General features: G+C 46.7%; 1 protein-coding gene across 1 annotated transcript; it reads right to left on the bottom strand.

The window, feature by feature from the left end:
• Nucleotides 1–27,025, bottom strand: si:ch211-232m10.6 (uncharacterized protein LOC572203 homolog). The gene is made up of 6 exons (XM_060903950.1): nucleotides 26,830–27,025; nucleotides 19,319–19,510; nucleotides 17,879–17,926; nucleotides 1,275–1,433; nucleotides 523–634; nucleotides 1–412 (listed from the first exon to the last, which is right to left on the bottom strand). Exons 1-6 carry the CDS (start codon nucleotides 27,023–27,025, stop codon nucleotides 1–3), a joined length of 1,119 nt encoding a protein of 372 aa, XP_060759933.1.

The following is a 27,025-nucleotide window of genomic DNA, read 5'->3' as shown; positions in this document are numbered from 1 at the left end:
TCAGCATATGCCATCATCCTCTTCATCACCTTCTTTTTCCAATATTTCCACTATGTTCATCTTGTCTATCTCTCTCTCACAGTCTTCACACCCCTGTGTCCTGCACCTTCCTACCAGCACTAGTCCCTCAGGGTTCATTCCTTCCATCATCAGCCCAGGCAGACACTCCTTCCTAGAGGGCCATGTGGTGTCAGTCAACTTCCCTTGCTGGCAGTGCTGAAGAGGAAGGTTGATGGAGTAGATGCTGCCACTAGCATCAGCCATGATTATATCGTCATAAGGGGGGGCATGGCTGGCAGCCTCTTCCAAGCGAATACGAGCACGATGCTTCATCTCGATCACCCTCTTGGTGTAGGAGTTGAGGGTGAAGACAGCAGCAGCCATGCAACAGGTGAAAGAAATCCAAGCCAGACTGGAAGGAAAGGGAGCTGTGGGTTAGTGTTAAATCAAACAGAATGGAGAATATTACTTAGTTACATCAAAAATGTTTAAAAGAGAAGGAGACAAAAGGTTAAAGCTTACACAAATGACCAGCCGTAGTCCCAGGTCTGTGGTCTCCAGTCTTTAGGGCCAATGCTCACAGTCAACTGAAATACTGTAGTGTACATCATATGTGCTACCATCCCCATCATTCCTGAAACAGAGACAATGGCATGGAAATTTACAACAGAAAATAAAAAGACATAATGATGCTCAGCATGATGTACTACATGGCCAAATGTATGTGGACACCGGATCTTATGTGGGTCTTCCCCAAATTGTTGCCACAAAGTCCAATGGATGGAATTGTCAAGAATATGCTCTGGAATTCCAATTGTCCTTCACTGGAAGTAAGAGGCCCAAGCCTGTTCCAGCAGGACAATACCCCTGTGCACAAAGTGAGTTCCATGATAACATGGTGTGCCAAGGTAGGAGTGGAAGAACTCAAGTGTCCTGCACAGAGCCCTGACCTCAACCCCACTAAGCACCTTTGGAATGAACTGCAACATCAACTGCATCACAGGCCTCCTCACCCAACATCAGTGGCTGACCTCATGAATGTTCTTGTGGCTGAATGAACACAAATCCCCACAGCCACACTCAAAAATTTAGTGGAACACTTTTCCAGATGAGTGGAGCTTATTATAACAGCAAAGGGGGACTAAATCTGGAATGGGATGTTCAACAAGCACATATGTTTGTGATAATCAGGTATCCACAAACTTTTGGCTAAATAGTGTATGTTACCTTCATTACTACCATCAAGGTATTAAACAGGATACCCAACACCTCACCTGAGAGAACGGTGCAAATGGCAGCAAAGGCATTGACCTTGAGTGCATACATCTCCTTATTTAAGCAAAGCAACAGCAACTCCATCCACATCATAAGGAATCCCATAGCCAGCAGAGTGATATACATGAACTCTGAGAACAAGGCGAGCCAAAGAACCCCTGAATATAGATATAAAAAAAAACCCAGACATGTAAGATGATGACATTCTTCTCTATTTTTTCCCATTTTCCTCCCTCCTCTCTCTCCCCCCTTCCTCTCTTCCCCATATCTTATTCTTTTTATATTTGTATATCTCATCTCATTATCTCTAGCCGCTTTATCCTGTTCTACAGGGTCACAGGCAAGCTGGAGCCTATCCCAGCTGACTACGGGCGAAATGCGGGGTACACCCTGGACAAGTCGCCAGGTCATCACAGGGCTATATTTGTATATGTAAATACTTAATTTATCAAGAAGTTTTTCTCTATTTCTTTTCTCCGTTTATTTGTAATGATGCTGCTGGAATCTTAATTTCCCTGAGGGAACCCTCCTAAAGGATTAGTTTAATCTAATCTATTGTTAAAAATCCAGTGTTAAAAACAAAATGACTATCTTGGTAACCTCATAAACCCATTCTGGATATATCTGGTGTCTAATATACAGTTGGACTCACACACCTTGTACAAGCACTTTGTAAAATATATTCTACTGTACCCCTCCTAACTTCCAGGGATGGTGAATAGTACTAGGATATGGGCTGTGTGGACTATAGAAAAGTCAACGCAGTGTCTAAATTTGATGCGTACCCAATGCCTCATATTGACGAGTTGCTTGATCAACTAGGCACGGCTCATTTTTATTCGACACTGGATTTGACAAAGGGATATTGGCAGATCCCCTTGACTCCATTATCCCAAGAGAAAACAGCCTTTTCCACACCGTTTGGCTTACACCAGTTTGTCACACTTCCTTTTGGGCTGTTTGGGGCGCCCGCTATGTTCCAGCGGCTTATGGATAGGGTCCTCCCCCCCACACCACCTATGCAGCCATATACCTGGACGATATTATAATCTATAGTAATGACTGGCCGCAGCATTTACAACACCTAAGGGCCGTCCTTAGGTCACTGAGCTGAGCGGGTCTCACAGCCAACCCGAAGAAGTGTGCGATTGGGTGGGTGAAAGTACGGTATCTGGGCTTCCACTTTGGCAATGGGCAGGTGCGTCCCCAAATTAATAAGACAGCAGTGATTGCGGCCTGCCCAAGGCCCAAGACCAAAAAGGGGGTGAGACAGTTCCTGGGGCTGGCTGGCTACTATCGTAGGTTTATACCTAATTATTCGGACGTCACCAGCCTGCTGACTGATTTCACTAAAAAGGGGGCACCAGATCTGGTCCAGTGGACAGAGCAATGCCAGCGAGCTTTCTCTGAGGTAAAGGCTGCACTGTGTGGGGGGCCACTATTACACTCCCCTGACTTCACTCTCCTCTTTGTTTTGCAGACAGACGCATCGGACAGGGGGCTGGGGGCTATTCCGTCCCAGGAGGTGGAGGATCACCCAGTGCTGTACATCAGCAAGAAGCTGTCGGTGTGTGAGGGCCGCTACAGCACTATAGAGAAGGAGTGCCTTGCCATCAAGTGTGCGGTCCTTGCCCTCCACTACTACCTACTGCGATGCCCTTTTACCCTCTGTACGGACCACACACCCCTCCAGTGGCTCCACCACATGAAGGATGCCAATGCGCGGATCACCCGTTGGTATCTGGCACTCCAGCCGTTTAAGTTCAAAGTGATCCACAGGCCAAGGGCGCAGATTTCCTCTCCCGTCAGGGAGGGGGGAGTCGGCTGCAGGCCGGATGGCTCCCCGGCCTGAGTCGGGCGGTGGGGGTATGTGGCAGCGGGGCTGTGGTCAAGCATCGGTCTGTGAACGGAGGGCAGAGTCAGGGAAGGTAAGTGGCAGAATCACTACACCTGATGTTAGTTAACCTGTGTTTGTGTGTCTTCCCCAGTGACCACGCCCTATAAAAGGAGAGAGAGAGAGAGAGAGAGCAGAGGAAGGGAGCTCTCTCCCCAACCAGACGACTTGTGTGTATGTGTGCGCGCGCGCTTGTGTGGCTGGGAGAGTGAAAAGTAGTCACTGAAAAATGCAAATAAAGAGTTTTTTGGAACTCAGTTCTGGCCTGCCATACTTCTGTGCTCCACCCACCCGCTCTCATTCCAACAATCTCATCTCATCTCATTATCGCTAGCCACTTTATCCTTCTACAGGGTCGCAGGCAAGCTGGAGCCTATCCCAGCTGACTACGGGCGAAAGGCAGGGTACACCCTGGACAAGTTGCCAGGTCATCACAGGGCTGACACATAGACACAGACAACCATTCACACTCACATTCACACCTACGGTCAATTTAGAGTCACCAGTTAACCTAACCTGCATGTCTTTGGACTGTGGGGGAAACCGGAGTACCCGGAGGAAACCCACGCAGACACGGGGAGAACATGCAAACTCCACACAGAAAGGCCCTCGCCGGCCCCGGGGCTTGAACCCAGGACCTTCTTGCTGTGAGGCGACAGCGCTAACCACTACACCACCGTGCCGCCCCATTCCTACAATCATCTTATTTATTGGATTACTGTCTGTGTTCTGTTTTTGGATCCTAACTTCATACCTCCACCAGCCCCAACAGTACGTTCTGGCCAACATGGATCCAGCGGAACTTGCCCATCTGAGAACGGCCATCCAGCAGCAAGGGACTCTCCTCGGGACCCACCAACAAGACCTACAACAAATTACCCAGAACCTCGCCACCCTGTCCAACGCACTCAACCTTCTCACCACGCAGATGCAGCACTGTCAAACCATGCCTACCCCTGCTCAGCCATCTCCTACTTCAGCTCCTGCCACCGCCTCTCTCCACGAACCGAGACTTCCAGCACCTCAGCCCTATAATGGAGAACCAGGTACTTGCAGATCACTTTTGTCTCAATGTTTGCTGATCCTAGAACTGCAACCTCTGGCCTTCCCCACAGAATGCTCCCGGGTAGCATATACAATAACGTTCCTCACCGGCAAGGCCAGAGAGTGGGGGACTGCGGTCTGGGATGCCAATGCACCCTTTTGTTCCAGTTTCAAGGATCTCTCTGAGGAGATGAGGCAAACTTTCCACCACTCTCTGTCTGGCCAGGAGGTGGCCAGAGAGCTCATGGAGCTGCGGCAGGGGTCCCAGTCTACCTTGGATTATGCCATTGAGTTCCGGATGTTGGAGGCTTTGTGCGGTTGGAACGAGATCGCCCAGATCGACGCGTTCCTGCACGGCTTGTCCGACGCCATCAAGGATGAGTTGGAATCGCGGGAACTGCTGTCAGACCTCCCCAACCACATCGACACTCGGATCCAGCAATGGAGGAGAGAGAAGAACCGCCCCAGATTCACCTCCTCTCCACCTCCTGCCGCGTCCGTCAAACCCATGCAGGTAGACCGGGTTCGGGTGTCAGCGGAGGAACGACATCGCCAGTGGAGCATGGAGGCCTGCTTCTACTGCAGTCAGCTGGGACACATCTGCTGAGCCTGCCCGCTAAAAGGATGAGCCCAGCAGTGAATCAAGGGACCCTGGTGGGCAACGCTCGGAATCAGTCCCCCACTAATCGTCCGTTACTTCCTGTCATCATTATCCATGACAACCAGCATCACCACCTCCAGGCCCTCGTCAACTCAGGGGCGGACGGGAAGCTGATCTGCTCCGCCATTGCCAAGTGTCTGGGAATCCCGCTACTTGCTCTTGACGTCCCTCTCACTGTCCTGACACTCAATGGCACTGGCTTGACCAGCATCACCCACCTTACTGCCCCGCTCACCCTAAGGATTTCTGGTAACCACCCAGGAGACCATCCAGCTTCACGTCATGAACAACCCCCACGTACCCACCAAGTCTTAGGATTACCATGGTTAATGGCAGCACAACCCCCACCTTAACTGGGCTGACACCACCATCCTAGGCTGGAGCTAGTCCTCCCTAGCTTCTTGTCTGAACTCCGCTCTGCCTCCTGCCAAACCACCGCAGCCTTCACCCAGTGAGTTCCCCGACCTCTCTCACGTGCCTTTGGAATATCTGGATCTCAAACTTGTTTTCAACAAGACCCAAAACAGTGTCCCTTTCTCCTCACAGACCCTATGACTGTGAACTTGACCTCCTACCTGGGACAGTGCCACCCAAAGGACGACTCTAAAAGCAAGCCATGGAGAAGCACATCTCCTGAATCTTTGGCAGCTGGGATCATCCGTCCTTCCTCTTCCCCAGCAGGGGCAGGATTCTTCTTCATGGAAAAGGACAAGTTGCTCCACCCCTGCATTGACTATCGGGGTCTCAACGCCATCACGGTCAAGAACCACTACCCACTACCGCTCAAGACCACAGCCTTTGAACTACTCCAGGGAGCCAAGGTATTCACCAAGCTAGATCTATGCAATGCATACCATCTCATCAGGATCAGGGAGGGGGATGAGTGGAAGACGGCCTTTAGCGCCACCACTGGTCACTAAGAGTACCTCATGGTTCCTTTCAGCCTGACCAACTCACCTGCAGTTTTCCAGGCACTCGTTAACAACATCTTAACTGACTTCCTAAACATCTTTGTTTTCGTGTACCTGGATGACATCCTGAGCTTCTCCCACTCCCTGGAGGAACATCGGGGTCACGTCTGGCAGGTCCTTCAGCGCCTGCTAGAGAACAAGTTGTTCGTCAAGGTGGAAAAGAATGAATTTCACCTGAGCTTTGTCTCATTTCTGGGATTTATCATCTACCTGGCAAGGATCCAGATGGACCCCTTCAAGCTCGAGGCAGCTGCCGATTGGCCCACCCCGTCTTCGAGACGAGAGCTCCAGCACTTCCTAGGATTCGCCAACTTCTACAGGCGCTTCATTCACAACTTCAGCATGGTGGCCAGACCTTTCTCAGCCCTGACCTCAACCAAGACCCAATTCAAGTGGGGGGAGGAAGCAGAGAAAGCCTTTTCCACGCTCAAGCACAGGTTTACCACAGCACCCATTCTCACCATACCCGATCCATCCAAGCAGTTTATTGTCGAGATCGATGCTTCCGAGTCAGGTGTCGGAGCTATACTATCCCAGAGGGCCAGTGACGACAAGGTCCACCCATGCTCCTTCTTCTCCTGCCGGCTATCCCCAGCCGAACGGAATTATGACATCGGCGACTGCGAACTACTGGCTGTTAAACTAGCCTTGGAAGAGTGGAGGCACTGGTTCGAGGGGTCGGAGCTCCCCTTCCTAGTCTGGACTGACTAAAAGAATCTGGAGTATCTCAAGTCCGCCAAATGCCTTAATTCCCATCAAGCCCGTTGGTCTATCTTCTTCTCCCAGTTCAACTTCACGCTCTCCTATCACCCAGGCTCCAAGAATGGCAAACCCGACGCCCTATCCAGGATGTTTTCTTCCCACCAAGAGGAGCCTAAGCCACCTGAGACCATCCTTCCTTCACGCTGCCTGGTGGGAGCCGCCATTCTAGAGGTTGAGACGCTCATGCGGAGGGCCCTGGAGCAAGACCCCGGTGAAGATAACCCCAACAACATTCCTCCTAACCATCTGTTTGTTCCCTGTCCTGTGTGAACCCAGGTACTGCAGTGGGGTCATGGCTCCAAGCTGGCCTGTCATCCGGGATCCACCTGAACCCTGGCACTCATCCAGCAGCGCTTTTGGTGGCCATCCATCAAGGAGGACGTCCAGGAGTTCGTGGCAGCCTGCGACACATGCTCCCGGAACAAGACAACCAATCGACCCCCTGCCGGCTTGCTAAGACCCCTCCCGACTCCACATCGACCTTGGTCTCACATCGCCCTGAACTTTGTCACAGGACTCCCCAACTCAGGTGGCAACACATGCATCCTCACTGTCATTGACTGTTTCTCCAAGACCATCCATTTCATTCCTCTGCCCAAGCTCCCCTCAGCCAAAGAAACCGCAGAATTACTCGTCCACCACATCTTCCACCTACATGGACTACCCACCGACATCGTTTCTGACCGGGGCCCCTCAGTTCACTGCACAGTTCTGGAGGGCCTTCTGCAAACTCATCGGGGCCACCTGTAGTCTCACCTCAGGCTTCCACCCACAGACCAACGGCCAGGGAGAATGGGCAAACCAGGCTTTGGAGGTTGCACTCAGGTGCATGGCGTTCAGGGATGCCAGTTCTTGGAGTAAGTACCTACCCTGGATTGAGTACACTCATAACACTCTTCCTTCATCTGCCACAGGTCTCTCACCCTTCTAGTCCTCCCTAGGTTACTAACCACCACTCTTCCCCAACCAAGAGAAGGAGGTCACCGTACCCTCAGCCCAGACCTTCATACACCGCTGCAGGAGGACATGGGCATTGGCCCAGAGAAAACTCATTCGCTCCGCCCTAGCATCCAAGAGGCAGGCCGAAAAACGGCGCTCTAAGGTGCCCACTTACTGGGTGGGGTAATGACTCATGCTCTCCACACGCCATCTGCCACTCAGAACCGTCTCCCACAAGCTGGCTCCCAAGTCCCTAGGACCCTTCCTCATCAAAAAGGTAATCAACCCATGTTCCATCAGACTGGCACTACCACTCACCATGCGACACATCCACCCCACGTGTCACAGCTCGGAATAACGCCGAGACCGGAAGCTTTCTTTTTCTCTCCTCCTGTGTAAAGACCACAAGCGGAGGCCATACACATCAGATCTGCTTTAATATTGTCACTACCTTGTCTGTTTTGGGGTGTCTTTAGCTCCACCCTGGTCCATCTGTTGCTTAATGTGCAATCAACAGGTGAATGGTCCAGGTGTGGAGGATTGTAGATAATGGGGGCTTGGCCTATAAAAGGTCTCCCGAGAAGGCAAGAGGGAGCTTCCTCCTTCATTTTGGTTTGGCTAAACTTATTTGCACCCAGACCACAACACATTACACTTTTATTTTACATATTACTGACATTCTTTCATTATTTAAATAAATATCGATATATCGAACGTACTACTTGGTGTGGTCTCCCTTTATGTTGCACTTGCCTTGAGCCAGCAGGTGTAACAATATCAACAGATCTTCGATTAAGGTATGTGAATCTTTTCATCATGGCACACCTTCAGCCTGTTCAGTGTGCTGAGTGCAGGATGTTTGGTCATTCTTCCTACATCACTAGCGATAGCTTTATTAGCTTTATTTGTGATAAGTGCAGATTAGTTAGCTATCTGACGGAGAAGATTACAGTGCTAGAAGCGCATGTCCAGGCTTTAGAGAAGACAGTGTAGTTTCTGTAGGGGAAAGTCTGGATGCCCTAGGTGGAGTTAGTAATCCCCCAACTCTGGCATTAGAGCCCTTACAGTGGGGCGAATGGGTGACGGCTCGGTGGCATAAGCATAGAGCCAAAGCTACCGCTGAGGCTCACTCACGGGAGCACCACTCCTCTCCGCGTCACGTGCTGAACAGGTTTGCTCTCCTTAGTGATGCACCCGCTGAGAATCCTGAAAGAGCTCTGGTTATAGGGGACTCTATCATATGGCACGTGAAATTAGCTCAGCCTTTAGGGGCACCAGCAGCTTTAGTCAGGTGTATACTGGGAGCCAGGGTGCAGGACATAGCAGGTAATCTTAGGGTCCTAGGCAAGCACAGGTTCTCAAAGATAGTTATCCATGCAGGAGCTAATGATATACGCCTTCGTCAGTCTGAGGTTACGAAGAGTAACTTTGTAGAGGTGTTTAAATTAGTGAAGGCGAAGTCCGATGCTGTAGTATGCTCTGGCCCCATCCCAATGTGGCGTGGTGATATAGCTTACAGCAGGTTATGGTCGCTGAACTGCTGGCTGTCCAGGTGGTGCTCTGAAAACAGTGTGGGCTTTATAGATAATTGGGCTAATTTTGAGGGCACTGCTGGCCTGTTAGGGTGGGACGGTATCCATCCCACTCGGGAAGGTGATGATGATGATGATGATGCCCTTTATTGCCACTAGTCACATGTACCAGCGAAATTAGCCATCAACCTGTCCGTACGTATACAACATACAATTGACATAGGGTAGACAGGACAGGGAGACAGGGATAAAGATAAAAAGGAAACACAACATGAGAGATAAGGAAAAAAAAGAACACCCCCCCCCCCCCCCCACTATGCTCCTGTCAGGAGTACAGTGTGGGAACATTTAAAAAATCTTTGCATAAGCACAACTACAACACAGGTACACTTTAAACATGGGACTTGAAGGGGGGGGAATCAGGGGTAAGGGGTGGAGGGGATGGGGGGGTGGAGGAGGTAATCCAGTGCAAGCAAGCAGCCATCCGCTCCTGCAGCCATGAAGGCACTGGTCATGCACCCGCTTGTCACACTGGGGGTAAAAATGGTGACCGCAGAGAGTTAGAGAGGAATGCAAGGAATGAGAGTGTCTCCCGGCATTGACCTTCAGGGGGAAATGTTTTCTCAGCAACGGCCTGAAACAAGGCCGGTTCTGTCTCAGGGCGCCGAATGTCGATAAGATATGAATTGTTTGCTCTTTCCAGATGCAGTCTTTGGACATCCTCACCACTTGTCCATATCTGTCCATTCTATTCAAATTGATCTCCGAAAAACGTATTCCTTGCAAAGCTGAAAGCTACTCCGAGATAACCATTTTGTGGTTAAAGTTCTGAATGTCCACAGTCCAAGTGCCAACAGCTTTGCCCACCACTCCAATCATATCGGGCAGCTTTGTGGGGCTTTGAACAGCTGTCACCGTTGTCTGATTTCCTCAATATACCAGGGCAATGCCTAATCCAATCAGCAAAAGTCCTGTAATCATGGTTCCGAATAGGTAGATATCTTCAATGTCCTCTACAGAAAGAATCGCCAGGCACATGACCCGCCACCGCTCCCACGCATCCATCGTGTAACCAGCCACAAACGTTCCGGCAGGACAAATGGGTTCCCCGAAACCCAAAACTGTCAATTTCGTTAGGAGACCAGTTTATCAATTCTATGCTTTTTAGTTTAGAAAGTAATGCAGGAAGAGTCTCTTCAAAAAGTACAGCAGACGAGACAAGACACAGAAGCACAAGCAGGGAAAAAAAGGAGGGAGAGCAGAATGCAACCGCCTTCCATGGAAGCACGGAGAGAAAAAGGTGCTGCTCTCATTTCCTGCAGCATGGGTCATAGTCTCAGAACAGGCCTAGTTAATTTCTGACAATCCAGAGCCAAGGCCACGGAGCAGATGAACAGGCTAAACCGACTGTCTGCTAGCTGCACAGAGTCGTCACTCAGGGTCCACTACATTGAGTGTGTGTCTGTTCCCCGTGCTTAACAAAAAGGTAGAAATTTTCAGAGAGTTTGCTCCAGTAACCTAATCAATATAAAATTAGATCATACTGACTGTACAGCTGCTGCTATCACCTTTGATCTAAAGGTGGGGCTAATAAATATTAGATCTCTTACATCTAAAGCGCTAATGGTTAATGAACTCATTACTGATCAGGAGTTTAATGTACTTTGTTTAACTGAAACATGGATTAAGCCAAATAAATATATAGCATTAAATGAAGTGAGTCCTCCTGGATACAGTTATATACACCAGCCTCGTCAAACTGGCAGAGGAGGAGGGATTGCGGTTATTTATAATGATTATCTAGGTGTAACACAAAAACCTGGTTATAAATTTAATACATTTGAAGTTCTTCATACTCATATAATATATGTAGCCTCGAAAAAGAAGTCTGCCCAGTTAATTCCATTGCTTATTATTTACAGGCCCCTAGAGCCATATTCTGAGTTTCTTTCTGAATTTGCAGATTTTATCTCAGATCTGGTTATTTCCTTAGACAAAGCTTTAGTTGTCGGAGATTTTAATATTCACTTCGATAACCCAGAAGACCCTTTGAAAACAGCATTTGTGTCCATTTTAGATTCAGTAGGGATTAATCAGAATGTTCTAGGACCGACCCATAATGGTCACACCCTTGATCTAATACTAACATTCAGGTTAAACATAGACAATATAGTCATGCTTCCACAGTCTGAAGTTATCTCAGATCATTATCTCATCTCATTCAAACTATGTCTGAGTAATAATATATGCACCTCACCACGCTACTGTATTAAACATACATTCATGTCAACTACTGCACAGAGCTTTATAAATGATCTCCCAGAGTTATCAACTTTGATTGGGTCACTGTCAGCCCCTGCAGAACTTGATCAGGCAACTGAATGTTTAGAGTCAACATTCCTCCATACCTTAGATAATGTAGCTCCTCTAAAAAGGAAAATGGTCAGAGACAAAAAATTAGCACCCTGGTATAATGATGACACTTGCACATTAAAACAGACCACTCGAAAATTGGAACGTAAATGGCGTCAAACAAAATTGGTAGTGTTCAAATTAGCGTGGAAGGAGAGCTTCCTGAAGGATAGAAAAGCTCTTAGTGCTGCGAGATCAACATATCTCTCCTCCCTAATAGAAGATAAAAATAATCCTAGATTCCTATTTAATACTGTAGCAAAATTAACCAGGAATAAGTCCACTATAGACACATGCACACCTGCAGTATATAATAGTAACGATTTCATGAATTTTTTAAAATGACAAAATTGAGAATATCCGACAAAAAATTCAAACTACTAATTTAAGGTCAGACAATGAAAGTGACCTTGTAGTTAACTATATAACTCTATCAGATCATCAGTTAGAATGTTTTACTCCCCTGAAAGAAACTGAATTACTTTCATTAATCTCGGCATCAAAAGTCTCAACTTGCATACTAGATCCCTTACCTACACGTCTATTCAAACAGATAATACCTGAAGTAATTGAACCGCTTCTAAAAATAAATTCTTCTCTTACGATTGGCTATGTACCCAAATCCTTTAAACTAGCAGTTATCAAACCCCTGATTAAAAAACCTGACCTTGGTCCCTGTCAGCTGTCCAATTATAGGCCAATATCAAACCTCCCCTTTATCTCCAAGATCCTTGAAAAAACTGTGGCACAACAGTTATGCTCATATTTACATAGGAATAACATCCATGAATTGTATCAGTCAGGATTTAGACCTAATCATAGCACAGAGACAGCTTTGGTTAAAGTATTAAACGACCTACTGTTGGCGTCTGATCAGGGCTGTCTCTCGCTACTTGTGTTGTTTGACCTTAGTGCAGCATTTGATACCATTGATCATTCCATTCTTCTGGATAGACTAGAAAATGTTGTGGGAGTTAAGGGAACGGCCCTCTCCTGGCTCAGCTCTTATTTAACTGATCGTTATCAGTATGTTGATATAAAATGGTGATATTTCTAGACGTACTGAGGTAAAGTTTGGTGTTCCACAAGGTTCTGTCTTGGGTCCACTGCTTTTTTCTCTATATATGTTACCTCTGGGTAATATTATTTGTAAACATTGTATTAGTTTCCACTGTTATGCTGATGACACACAGTTGTATGTTTCTGCAAAACCTGATGAGAGACACCAGCTTAATAGAATTGAGGAATGTGTGAAGGACATTAGACACTGGGTGCTTATTCATTTCCTTCTGCTTAACTCTGACAAGACTGAAGTACTTGTACTAGAACCACATGCAGCTAGAAGTAAGTTTTCTGATTAGACAGTAACTCTGGATGGCCTTTCTGTTTCTTCACGTGCAGCAGTAAAAGACCTCGGAGTGATTATTGACCCCAGTCTTTCATTCGAAACTCACATTGATAACATCACCCGGATAGCTTTCTTTCATCTCAGAAATATTGTTAAGAAATTTAATGTCATTACATGACACGGAAAAACTAGTTCATGCTTTCGTTACCTCCAGGTTGGATTATTGTAATGCCTTACTGTCTGGATGTTCCAATAAGTGCATAAACAAACTCCAGTTAGTTCAAAATGCAGCAGCAAGAGTCCTTACTAGAACTAGAAAACTTGACCACATCACGCCTGTCTTATCCACACTGCATTGGCTCCCAATCAAATTTCGTATTGATTATAAAATACTACTATTGACCTTTAAAGCACTAAATGGTCTTGCACCACAGTACCTGAGTGAACTTCTGGTCCTCTATGACCCGCCACGCCTACTTAGATCAAAAGGTGCAGGCTATCTGCTGGTACCTCGTATAGTGAAGGCTACATCAGGGGGCAGAGCCTTTTCTTACAAAGCCCCACTGTTATGGAACAGCCTTCCAAGTAATGTTCGGGAATCAGACACAGTCTCAGCGTTTAAGTCTAGGCTGAAAACATATCTGTTTAGTCAAACCTTTTGTTAATGGTGTTTATGAGGTAAAGGTGTAGATCTGGAGGGTCCTCAGACAGGGTGTTTTGGTAAACTGGGATGTATGGATGCTGTCAGTCCCCACTCGCTTGCTCACTCGAGTTTGTTGATAGTGTAGTGGCTGCTGCTTTATTTTCTGGGGCTCCCTCATGCCTGTGTTACCTTCTGGCTCTCCCCTTTTGGTTATGCTGTCATAGTTAGTTGCCGGAGTCCCTGCTTGTACTCAGTGCAATATGTATACTGTTCCTACTTATTCAGGTGACATTGGGCATACCTAACAACCTGTGTTTTCTCCCCCCCCACCCCAAATCTGTCCCTCTGAGTTACATGGAGTCAACAGGAAATTTTTTGGTGGAGAGGGTGGAGACCTCGACTGGCTATCGTAGCCTGCAGGGAATTGGCTGTCAGACATTCTGTCGCATGTCCCAGACCCGGTGAAATGTAACTGAATTGTCTTGTCCAGCCCTAAGGGTCCCATCTGCATCCCATCATTGCTGAGGAGTGTGCTCCCATCACCCAATCAAGCATCCAGCCAGAGCAGGTCATATTTTTTTAACCATATTAACATGCCATTGTTGTGTATTATGCCTGATGTCAAGACTCTCGTCTCTGCGAGCCTACCACACCGACTTAATACTTATGTCATTTTTAGGGCATACCTAACAACCTGTGTTTTCCCTCCCAATCTGTCCCTCTGAGTTACATGTTGGTCCTGGGATTGAGATGCTGGCCTCTTCTGCCCCTTGGACCTGCTTGATCCATCCTGGTGCCCTGTGTCTGGTTGGAGTTTTATTGCATCGCTCCTGTGGAGGACGGCCCCATGAGGACAGTTGAGGGTTACACCTGGAGGATGCTCTGGACTCTTACAGTAATGCTTTTATGGCTGAGGACTACAGTTGACTTGCTAACTTTAGGACTGCAGTTGTCATGAACAGTTTTGCACTCAAGTTTCCATCAGTGAAGAATTACATCAACAAAACTGTCTTCATGTTAAAACTATTAATGTTATAGTCATGTTGTCTGTTGTTGCCCAAATGAGGATAGGTTCCCTTTTGAGTCTGGTTCCTCTCGAGGTCTCTTCCTCATGTCGTCTGAAGGAGTTTTTCCTTGCCACCGTCGCCACAGGCTTGCTCATTGGGGATAGATTAGGGACAAAATTAGCTCATGTTTTAAGTCGTTCAAATTCTGTAAAGCTGCTTTGCGACAATGTTTATTGTTAAAAGCTCTATACAAATAAACTTGACTTGACAGCTTAAACCTCTCGTCTCTAAAATCTTTATCTTTTGCCACACCCTTTCTTCCCTGTATTAAATTGTCTTATTTATTGGATTACTGTCTGTTCTGTTTTTGGATCCTAACTTCACCATACCTCCACCAGCCCTAACAAGAAGCCCTTGCAGGATGCTGAAGTTAGGTTAACATGGGGCAGCCATGGCCTGAGGTTGGGCTGAAGTGCCCTTGAGCAAGGACACCTAAACCACAACTGCTCCCCGGGTGCTGTAGCATAGCTGCCCACTGCTCTGGGTATGTGTGTGCGCTCATTGCTCACTTGTGTGCGCATGTGTGTGTTCACTGTTTCAGATGGGTTAAATACAGAGGTTAAATTTCACTGTGCGCTTAAGTGTACATGTGACAAATAAAGGCTTGGCTTCTTCTTCTGAAGTGAAATGAATATCTCTACAGACTGACCTTTATACTAGCTGCCACTTATGCAAAAAATAGTAGCAGAACTTCATGCTTTGGAACAGGAAGACTACCAGCAAGCTTGTGGTTGACTCTGGGGTTTTGTTAACCAATCAAATGAGTTAGCTGAGTGTTCTTGTTATGCCAGATGGTGCTATTTAGATCAAAAGTGACATGCAACTCTATGAGGAGCATCTCCTCCTTATGGGCATTACTTAGACACATGATGCTCCAGAAAATCTGCACTGTAGCTAGCTGAGCATCACTGTGCATACTGTCCACATTGTATAAGGCTAACATCGCCCCTCCACGATGAATGAACACAGAGGTAATCTCCAAACATCTTTCAGTTAGCCCTAATGCGGGTTGGTTCTTCATGGCATTATGGCACATGCTGTCCAGGTGATATTCACTGCCTGGAGGCTAATAAAAGTGAAAAAGAATATTAGTTACTTGTGTTGTAGTTAAGACCACCTAAACCAAGTCATGACCAATACCAGAGTGTATCCAGATCGAGACAAGACCAAAACTTTGAGGGGTTGAGACCAAGAACAAGGCAGGGCGAGACCAAATCATGACCAGGACGTGTGTGAAGAGGGTGGGGAGGAATGACAGCTGTTAACAGGAACAAAAAATTCCTTACAATAATGAGTCATATTATTGGTTGCATCTGAAGCAGATAATTTTGCATCTAATCGCAGTAACGATGTTAACAAAAAAAAATCAGACAATGCACGGGCAATTTAGTGAAATCCCAGCAGTTGTGATCTTGACCAGTCTTGAAATAAAATTCCAAGTCCTCCATGTCTAAGACTGAGACAAGTGCAAGTAAAAATGCGGTCGATTCTGAAACAAGACTGAGACCTTCAAAAAATATGGATCTCAAGTCCCACAACACTACTTCAACCTCAAATCCAAAAAAGTTGAGATGGTATGTTGCAAATTTAAATTAAAACTGAAAACAATGATTTGTAAATAACCTTTGATCTGTATTGCATTCAAAAACAAACTAGCACATTATATGATGATTTACCTCAAATGTTATTGTTTTTTCAAAATAAACATTTTAATTTTGATTCTTGCAACACATTTTAAAAAATGTTTGGACAGTAAAGTATTTACCACTTTCAAATGTTGCCATTCCTTCTCACAACAGTTAAAAGATGTTAAGGGACTGAAGACACCAAGAGATGAAGTGTTTCAGGTGTTATTTTGTCTCATTCCTCCTCCAAACAGGTCTTAAGGTGTGCGACAGGAAGGGGGTATCATATTTTTTTTTATTTCAAAATTCACCACACATTCTCTATTGGGGACAGAGAGGACAGACACCCACAGCTTCCACAAACTTCCACAGCTACGCCTTTGTAATGTGTGCAGAATTTGGTTCTGCATTGTCTTGTTGAAATACCCCTGGAAAAGATATCGTCTTGAAAGTACCATATGTTGCAACAAAATCTCAGTGTACTTTTCTGCATTAATTCTGCCATCACAGAGGTATAAGTTAGATTTGTCAAGTTCACTGACAACAAACCCATACCATGACACACCTTGGGTTTTGGACTTGTTGCTGGTAACACTCTGGAGTACCTGGTGTCCATTTCTTTAAAAAAAAAAAAAAGAAAAAAGACCTGGAATACTGATTCATCTGTCCACAATACATGTTTCCACTGTGTGATGGTCCATCCCAGATGCCTCCGAGCCCAGAGAAGTCAGTGGTGCTTCTGGACACAGTTAACATAAGGCTTCCTTTTTGCACAATAAAAGTTTTAACTGGTGTTTGTGGATGTAACTCTGTCTTATAGAGCTCGACAAAAGTTTGCCAAAGTAATCAAGAGTCCATGTGGTTTTATCAGCTATAGATGAATGACGGTTCTTGATGCAGTGCCGTCTGAAGGATCAGAGATCACAAGTGTTCAACTTAGGCTTGTGCCCTTTCCCTTTACACAATGAAATTCCTCCAGGTTCCTTGAATTGTTTAATTACATTATGCAACATAGAGGGTGAAATATCCAAATCCCATCCTATCTTTCTTTGAGGAACATTGATTTTAAATGTTTTGATAATTTTCCCATGCATTTGTTGACAAACTGGAGATCCTAGGACCATCTTTGCTTCTCAAAGGCTCGTCCTTTACTTAATACTGATTTTGTACCAAATCATGAATACATTACAAATACACTGTTGACATGACATGTTTAAAATCACAACATTGTTTGTTTTACCTCATTACTAGCCCTAAATTCCCTAGTCTCAACTTTTTTTTGGAGTGTGTTGCAGGCCTGAAATGCAGGAATAGATGTATACAGACAAATGAAATGAAGTTGAACAGACAAAACACGAAATATCTTTGTTCATTCTGTCTGCAATGAAATACAAGTCAAAGTAAATTTAGAAATCATTGCTTTGTTTTTTATTTGCATTTTCCATACCATCCCAACTTTTTCTGATTTGGCGTTGTAGTTACATACATAGCTGTGGTTCTTTGAACACCAAATAACCACCAGCAGAATGTAGGGAGAAGGTTCCAAAAGAACGTTGACTATGACAAGACTATCACTAATGCTACATCGAATAGTCACTTCATGGTTTTAATGAAGATATTGGTCAGCATGTGCATGCACAAAACAGGTGCATATTCACCAACCCTGCTGCTCACAGAAGTATAGTTACAGACTGTATGGGTTTACCTTGGGCTTCTCCAGGAGTCAACTCAATGAAACTTCGACATTTCTCTCCTGAAACGGAAACAAAATTACACCCTGATTTAATTTTAAACCCATTTAGATGATAAATTATTTTGTTCAATATCATTAGAAAACTGTATAAGATTGCTTACAATTTCTGGGGGATTGCACTATTCATATGACTACAGTTTAGCAAAAGAAGTGAATGCACAAGGCCAGGCAAATTTTCAGCAGATGTGCTTTAGGTAATTTTACTGGCCAAATCATGAAAATGTTATTCTTAAAACACAGCATCAAGATTCTTTTCTTCATTTCCAAGACTTATTTTGTTGATGTAGAATGGTCATTATTGCTCAAAGTTTTTTTTTCAACATATCCTTTTTTGGTAATTCTTATGGATACACACCTTTTTGTAAACACAGTGTTAAAAAACTAAATTTAAAGTGGATATACTGTATATACTGAAGGTATATTAAATAACAGTCACAAATGTGTCTGAAGACTTATTTCCTATTACTGTAGCAATACTACTAATAATACATCCATCATCTGTCGCCGCTTATCCTGTGCAGGGTCGCGGGCAAGCCGGAACCTATCCCAGCTGACTATGGGCAAGAGGCAGGGTACACCCTGGACAAGTCACCAGATCATCACAGGGCTGACACACAAACAACCATTCACACTCATGGTCAATTTAGAGCCACCAATTAGCCTAACCTGCATGTCTTTGGGGGAAAACCAGAGCACCCAGAGCAAACCAAAGACATGGGGAGAACACGCAAACTCCACACAGAAAGGCCCTTGTCGGCCACTAGACTGGAACCCAGAACCTTTTCGCTGTGAGGCAACAGTGCTAACCACTACACCACATAATAATAATAATAATAATAATAATAATAATAATAATAGTAGTAGTAGTAGCAGCAGCAAATTGCTATCAAAGTTAGAGGTAAAAATTGCTTGCGACCATGGCTCCTTTACTTGAATTAACTTGATCTAAAAAAGTGTAGACCTGGGGATGCAAGGGAACAGGGAATATACATGACTCAGTGTTCAGTTCACACAGAAAAAGTGTCGTCATGTGTGATGGTTTCTCGGCATCCTCACTTCACTGTTCCATGCTTATAAATACATTTGTGTGTGTGTAAATAACCTCAGTTAACCATCACTGGACACAGTCCAACCTGAATTGTATGGTAATTAATTAGGAAGGCGATATACTGAACCTGGGGACACAATGGTTAGAGAAGCAGCTTTGGGCTTAAAAAGTTGCTGGTTTGATTCCCTGGACCAGCAGGAATGGCTAAAGTGCCCTTGACCAAGGCACCTAACTTCCAACTGCTGTGATGTTAGTTGCTCTGGATAAGAGCATCTGCTAAATGTATGTAAATTCTGATTTTCTTGGAGAAGAAATAGCCAGAAAAAGGACAATTGCTGTCTTACCTTCACCGCTATGGTGTTTTTCACAAGATAGCCAGAAACCCGTGTGAAAGTATCTCAGCATGTATTTGTCCTCTCCTGTTTCCCAGATATATTGGACTACATTGGCCAGCTTCTTTGCCTTCATTAGGACTTGCTCCTTCTTCTGCTTTGGGGAAACTGTCACATTAGACTCAGGCTTTAGAGTTGGGCTCTCTGTGTTGGGGTTTGGAGTGGAGATAGAGGGGAAAATGTGTGGATAGCTCTTAAATTATAAATCATTACATTATATATAATTATTAATGAGATTATATGGATTCACTGCAAATGAAATGCAAATTTGTGTTGAAGATGAAGATGACTAAGATTTCATTCCAAAGCCATAAATATTTATAATCTTGTCTATAGATAGATAGATAGATAGATAGATAGATAGATAGATAGATAGATAGATAGATAGATAGATAGAGTACCAGTTAAGAGTTTGGACACTCCTTCTAATTCAGTGTTTTGTCTTTATTTTTATGAATTAAAAGACACTTCATGTCTAAAAGCAATGATGGATGTTGTTTCTCTTTACGTAGTTGAGTGGTTCTTGACATAATATGGGTTACTGCAGTTGTGGAATAGGGCTATTTACTGTATTTTTATGATTTACTATTTACTGTTTGATCTCAAATGCATTAAGAAACTAGTCCACTAATTAACTTTTGACAAGGCAGACCTGTTAATTGAAAAGTATTTCAGGTGACGACCTCATGAAGCTGGTTAAGATAATGCGAATAGTGTGTAAAGTGTCAAAGTAAACGCTGGATACTTTGAAGAATCTAAAATAGGAAACATATTTTTTAAACACTTTTTTTGTTTATGACATAATTCCATATACATCCCATATGTTATTTCATAGTTTTGATGTCTTCGGTATTGTTCTACAATGTAGAAAACAATCAAAATACAGAAAAACCTATGAATGAGTGGTGTGTACAAACTTTTGACTGCTACTGTACATACAGTGGTGCATGAAAGTTTGTGAACCTTTTACAATTTTCTATATTTCTGCATAAATATGACCTAAAACAACATCAGATTTTCACACAAGTAGATAAAGAGAACCCAGTTAAACAAATGAGACAAAAATATTATACTTGGTCATTTATTTATTGAGGAAAATGATCCAATATTACACATCTGTGAGTGGCAAAAGTATGTGAACCTCTAGGATTAGTAGTTCATTTGAAGGTGTGTGGCAGCGGAGGCGTGGTCAAGCGTCAGTCTGTGACTGGAGGGCGGAGTCAGGGAAGGTAAGTGGCAGAATCACTGCACCTGATGTCAATTAACCTGTGTTTGTGTGTCTTCCCCAGTGACTGCGCCCTATATAAGGAGGGAGAGAGCGGAGGGAGGGAGCTCTCTCCCCAACCAGACAACTGATGTGTGCGCGCGCGTGTCTGAGTGTCTGGGAGAGTGTAAATCAGGGGTGTCCAAACTGATCCATAAAGGGCCGTGTGGCTGCAGGTTTTCATTCCAGCCATGCAGCAGCACACCTGACTTGGCTCATTCAATCAACTGAACTGTCTTCACACAGTCAAATACTTGCAGCCACACCCACCCTTGATTAAAGGGTGGGTGTGTCAGTTGATTGAATAAGCCAAATCAGGTGTGCTGCTGCATGGCTGGAATGAAAACCTGCAGCCACATGGCCCTTTATGGATCAGTTTGGACACCCCTGGTGTAAATGCTGAAAAGTGTGACCAAGAGTTTTTGGAAACTCAGTTCTGGCCTGCCGTACTTCTGTGCTCCACCCACCCGCTCAAAGTTTTACAGTGGTGCCGAAACCCGGGACGGAGCACAGAGGAGAACAGCCCCATTGAGTCCTCCCCCTTCGCAGACCTGATCCACCGCCCTCACCACGGCCCAACAGAGCCAGCACCAGGTGCTGATCGCCCTCCGAAAGGAGCAACGGTTCGAGGCCCTGGTGCTGGCACAACAGGAAAATTGTCAGGCCTTCTGGCACCTCCTCGCGTCGGCGGGGTCCACCGCCTCCACCCCACCCCACCTCACCCTAACAAAGATGGGCCCGCACGACAACCCCGAGGCCTTCCTTGCGCTATTCGAACAAGCAGCAGAGGCCTGGGGCTGGCCGGTGGAACAGCATGCAGCGCGCCTCCTCCCCCTGCTAACAGGCGAGGCGCAGCTGGCCGCGCTAAAGCTCCCTGCCGACAGCCGGCTGGTCTATGCAGACCTGTGCTGGGCCATCCTCCAGTGTGTGGGGTGCACCCCCAAACAACAACGCCAGCGCTTCCGCACTCTACACCTAGAGGAGGTCGGCCGGCCATTCGCATTTGGCCAGCAACTCTGAGATGCCTGCTGGCGGTGGCTGAGGGCTGACAACCGCGACGCCGAGGGAATCGTCGATCTGGTGGCACTGGAGCAGTTCATTATCCGACTTCCCAAAGGAACAGCGGAGTGGGTCCAGTGCCATCGCCCGGCATTGCTGGATCAGGCCATAGAGTTGGCGGAGGATCATTTGGCGGCTGTTCCCATGGCAAGACAGCATGTCTCCTCTTCTCACCTCTCCTCTCCCCCCTTCCCTTCTGTTCCTCGTCCACCCCAGCCAGCCCGCCGCACCCGCGGTGCCCTCCCGTTTCTCGCTTCTGTGTCTGTCTCTCTCCCCCCTCAGGTGAGTGAGCCCCAGAGCGCCGGTGCAGAGAGAAAGCCCGGGCTGGTTTGCTGGCGCTGTGGGGAGCCGGGGCACCTCCAGCATCAGTGCTTGGCCATGGAGGTGGGCGCGTTGGCCCGGATCCCTGACGTGCCAGGAACCGCCCTCGATCGGGCCGGAGCGTATCGCATATCAGTGAGTGTCCAAGGGGATACGTATCAGGCTTTGGTGGACTCTGGCTGTAATCAGACCTCAATCCACCAAAGCCCGGTGCAAGAGGGAGGCATTGGGGGGAGCACAATTGGTGAAGGTGTTGTGTGTGCATGGGGATGTTCACAACTACCCTTTAGTGTTGGTCCACATTCTATTTCGAGGGGAGAAATTTAGTGTAAAGGCGGCGGTTAATCCTCGCCTTACCCACTCGATAATTTTGGGGACTGATTGGCCGGGATTTCGGGAATTAATGACTCATTTAGTGAAGAGTGGGTCCTGCCGTAGTTTAGCACGGGGAGGTCCCAGTGTGGCATTGGCGGGAGCAGCTGTCACAGAGCCATCTACGTCATCTCCGCATCAGCGTGAGGAGCAGCAGGCTCCTCCTCCCTCTCTCGGGGAATCCCTTGTGGATTTCCCGTTAGAGCAATCGTGAGACGAGACTCTGCGGCATGCGTTTGACCAAGTGAGAGTAATCGATGGTCAAACGCTCCAGCCAAATGCCACCCCGTCCTTCCCCTATTTCTCCATTATGAGGGATGGATTATACAGAGTGACGCAGGACACTCAGACTAAGGAGACGGTCTCACAACTTTTGATCCCAAAGAGCTGCCAGGAATTGGTATTCCAGGCGGCTCACTTTAATCACATGGCTGGACACTTGGGGCAGGATAAGACACTAGCCCGAATAATGGCCCAGTTCTATTGGCCAGGGATTCACGGCGATGTCCGTAGGTGGTGTACGGCATGCCGCGAATGCCAGTTAGTAAATCCAGCGGCCATTCCAAAAGCACCTTTGCGCCCTCTACCATTAATCAAGACCCTGTTCGAAAGAATTGGGATGGATCTCGTCAGGCCATTAGATCGGTCAACACGAGGGTATCGCTTTATTTTAGTTCTGGTGGACTATGCAATGCGATACCCGGAAGCAGTGCCTCTTCACAATATCTCAGCACGCAGTATTGCGGAAGCGCTCTTCCACGTCATCTCCCGAGTCGGAATCCCCAAAGAGATTCTGACTGATCAAGGCACTTGGTTTATGTCATGCATGCTGCACAAACTGTATAGGTTACTGAGAATTAAGCCAATCCGCACCAGCGTTTATCACCCACAAACGGATGGTTTAGTCGGATGGTTCAATCGCACCCTCAAGAACATAAAAAGTTTGTAGGCAAGGATGCACGCAATTGGGATAAATGGCTCAAATCCCTGTTATTTGCAGTGCAAGAGGTCCCACAAGCCTCCACGGGGTTCTCCCAGTTCGAATTATTATATAGGCATAAGCCGCGCGGCATCCTAAATGTACTGAGGGAAAATTGGGAGGAGGGACCTTCACCGAGCAAAAATGAAATCTAATATGTTATTGACCTGCGCGCAAAACTCCACACACACACACACCTAACCCAGGAAAATTTGCGGCAGGCCCAAGAACGGCAAATCCACCTGTATGACAGGCGTACGCGCCTTAGGGAGTTCGCACCGGGAGATAAAGTACTCGTGCTGTTGCCCACGTCGAGCTCCAAATTGATCGCCAAGTGGCAAGGACCCTTTGAGGTCACACGGTGAGTCAGGGACATTGACTATGAGGTGAGGCGAATGGACAGGGGTGGGGCGCTACAGATTTACCACCTCAATCTGCTCAAACTCTGGAACGAGGAGGTCCCCGTGGCATTGGTGGTGGTGGTTCCGGAGAAGGTGGAGCTGGGGCCGGAGGTTCAAAAAGGGACATTGACATCGTTTCCTCTCCGGTCCCCTGTGGAGACCACCTCTCCCCGACCCAACTCATGGAGGTTGCCCAGTTGCAGACCGAATTTTCGGACGTGTTCACGCCCCTGCCCGGCCACACCCGCCTCATAGAACACCACATTGAGACGCCCCCGGGGGTGGTAGTGCGCTGCCGCCCTTACAGGCTACCCGAACAAAAAGGGGGTGAGACAGTTCCTGGGGCTGGCTACTATCGTAGGTTTATACCTAATTATTCAGACGTCACCAGCCTGCTGACTGATCTCACTAAAAAGGGGGCACCAGATCCGGTCCAGTGGACGGAACAATGCCAGCGGACTTTCTCTGAGGTGAAGGCTGCACTGTGCGGGGGCCACTGTAACACTCCCCTGACTTTTCTCTCCCCTTTATGTTGCAGATGGACACGTCGGACAGAGGGCTGGGGGCTGTTTTGTCCCAGGAGGTGGAGGGGGAGGATCGCCCCGTGCTGTACATCAGCAGGAAGCTGTCAGTGCGTGAGGGGCGCTACAGCACAATAGAGAAGGAGTGCCTAGCCATCAAGTGGGCGGTCCTCGCCCTCCGCTACTACCTGCTGGGACGCCCTTTCACCCTCTGTTCGGACCACGCGCCCCTCCAGTAGTTCCATCGCATGAAGGATGCCAATGCGCAGATCACCCGTTGGTATCTGGCACTCCAGCCCTTTAACTTCAAGGTGATCCACAGGCTGGGGACGCAGATGGTCGTGGAGGACTTCCTCTCCTGTCAGGGGGGGGGTCTCGGCTGCAGGCCAGACGGCTGCCCGGCCTGAGTCGGGCAGTGGGGGTATGTGGCAGCGGGGGTGTGGTCAAGCGTCAGTCTGTGACTGGAGGGCAGAGTGAGGGAAGGTAAGTGGCAGAATCATTGCACCTGATGTCAATTAACCTGTGTTTGTGTGTCTTCCCCAGTGACCGCACCTTATATAAGGAAGGAGAGAGCAGACGAAGGGAGCTCTCTCCCCAACCAGATGACTGATGTGTGTGCGCGCATGTCTGAGAGTCTGGTAGAGTGTAAACGCTGAAAAGTGTGACAGAGTTTTTGGAAACTCACTTCTGGCCTGCCGTACTTCTGTGCTCCACCCACCCACTCAAAGTTTTACAAGGTGAAATTAGAATCAGGTGTTTTCAATCAATGGGATGACAATCAGGTGTGAGTGGGCACCCTGTTTTATTTAAAGAACAGGGATCTATCAAAGTCTGATCTTCACAACACATGTTTGTGGAAGTGTATCATGGCACGAACAAAGGAGATTTCTGAGGATCTCAGAAAAAGCATTGTTGATGCTCATCAGGCTGGAAAAGGTTACAAAACCATCTCTAAAGCGTTTGGACTTCACCAATCCATAATCAGACAGATTGTGTACAAATGGAGGAAATTCAAGACCATTGTTACCCTCCCCAGGAGTGGTCGACCAATAAAGATCACTCCAAGAGCAAGGCGTGTAGTAGTCGGCGAGGTCACAAAGGACCCCAGGATACTTTCTAAGCAACTGAAGGCCTCTCTCACTTTGGCTAATGTTAATGTTCATGAGCCCACCATTAGAAGAACACTGAACGACAAATGGTGTGCATGGCAGGGTTGCAAGGAGAAAGCCACTGCTCTTCAAAAAGAACATTGCTGCTCATCTGCAGTTTGCTAAAGATCACATGGACAAGCCAGAAGGCTATTGGAAAAATGTTTTGTGGACAGATGAGACCAAAATAGAATTTTTTGGTTTAAATGAGAAGCGTTATGTTTGGAGAAAGGAAAACCTTGCATTCCAACATAAGAACCTTATCCCATCTGTGAAACATGGTGGTGGTAGTCGTATCATGGTTTGGGCCTGTTTTGCTGCATCTGGGCCAGGGCGGCTTGCCATCATTGATGGAATATTGAATTCTGAATTATACCAGCAAATTCTAAAGGAAAATGTCAGGACATCTGTCCATGAACTAAATCTCAAGAGAAGGTGGGTCATGCAGCAAGACAACGACCCTAAGCACACAAGTTGTTCTACCAAAGAATGGTTAAAGAAGAATAAAGTTAATGTTTTGGAATGGCCCAGTCAAAGTCCTGACCTTAATCCAATCGAAATGTTGTGGAAGGACCTGAAGCGAGCAGTTCATGTGAGGAAACCCACCAACATCCCAGAGTTGAAGCTGTTATGTATGGAGAAATGGGCTAAATTTCCTCCAAGCCGGTGTGCAGGACTGATCAACAGTTACCGGAAACGTTTAGTTGCAGTTATTGCTGCACAAGGGGGTCACACCAGATACTGAAAGCAAAGGTTCCCATACTTCTGCCACTCACAGATATATAATATTGGATCATTTTCCTCAAAAAATAAATGACCAAGTATAATATTTTTTGTCTCATTTGTTTAACTGGGTTCTCTTTATCTACTTTTCGGACTTGTGTGAAAATCTGATGTTTTATCCATCCGTCCATTATCTGTAGCTGCTTATTCTGTCCTACAGGGTCTCAGGCAAGCTGGAGCCTATCCCAGCTGACTATGAGCGAGAGGCAGGGTATACCCTGGACAAGTCACCAGGTCATTGCAGGGCTAACACAGACACAGACAACCATTCACGCTCACATTCACACCTACGGTCAATTTAGAGCCACCAATTAGCCTAACCTGCATGCCTTTGGACTGTGGGGGAAACTGGAGCACCTGGAGGAAACCCACGTGGACAGCATGCAAACTCCACACAGAAAGGCCCTCGCCAGCCACTGGGCTTGAACCCAGGACCTTCTTGCTGTGAGGCGACAGCGCTAACCACTACACCACCATGCTGCCCCGATGTTGTTTTAGGTCATATTTATACAGAAATATAGAAAATTCTAAAGGGTTGACAAACTTTCAAGCACCACTGTACAGTCCATATGAAAATGCCTCTGCAGCTATCTGTGCAACTTGAATCCTTCTTACCGGTGGTGTAGGGCCAGCTATTGTTCTGGCCACAGTTCTTCATTTTCACAACAGACAGGCAGAGTGGTTTCACTACTTTGTGTGTCCCCTCACACCAGTAGGAGGTGCAGAAGGCCAGCACAGAGAGAGTCAGGGCCAGAGAGGTTAGAGAGAGGGACAGCAGGGAGCGGCTGCGTCTGGACATGCACTTCAGCAT

This window comes from Neoarius graeffei, chromosome 22, assembly GCF_027579695.1.
Source record: "Neoarius graeffei isolate fNeoGra1 chromosome 22, fNeoGra1.pri, whole genome shotgun sequence".
Classification (NCBI taxonomy): domain Eukaryota; kingdom Metazoa; phylum Chordata; class Actinopteri; order Siluriformes; family Ariidae; genus Neoarius; species Neoarius graeffei.
Note: the sequence above shows the minus strand (reverse complement) of the source record. Positions and strands in the feature narration are given on the sequence as shown.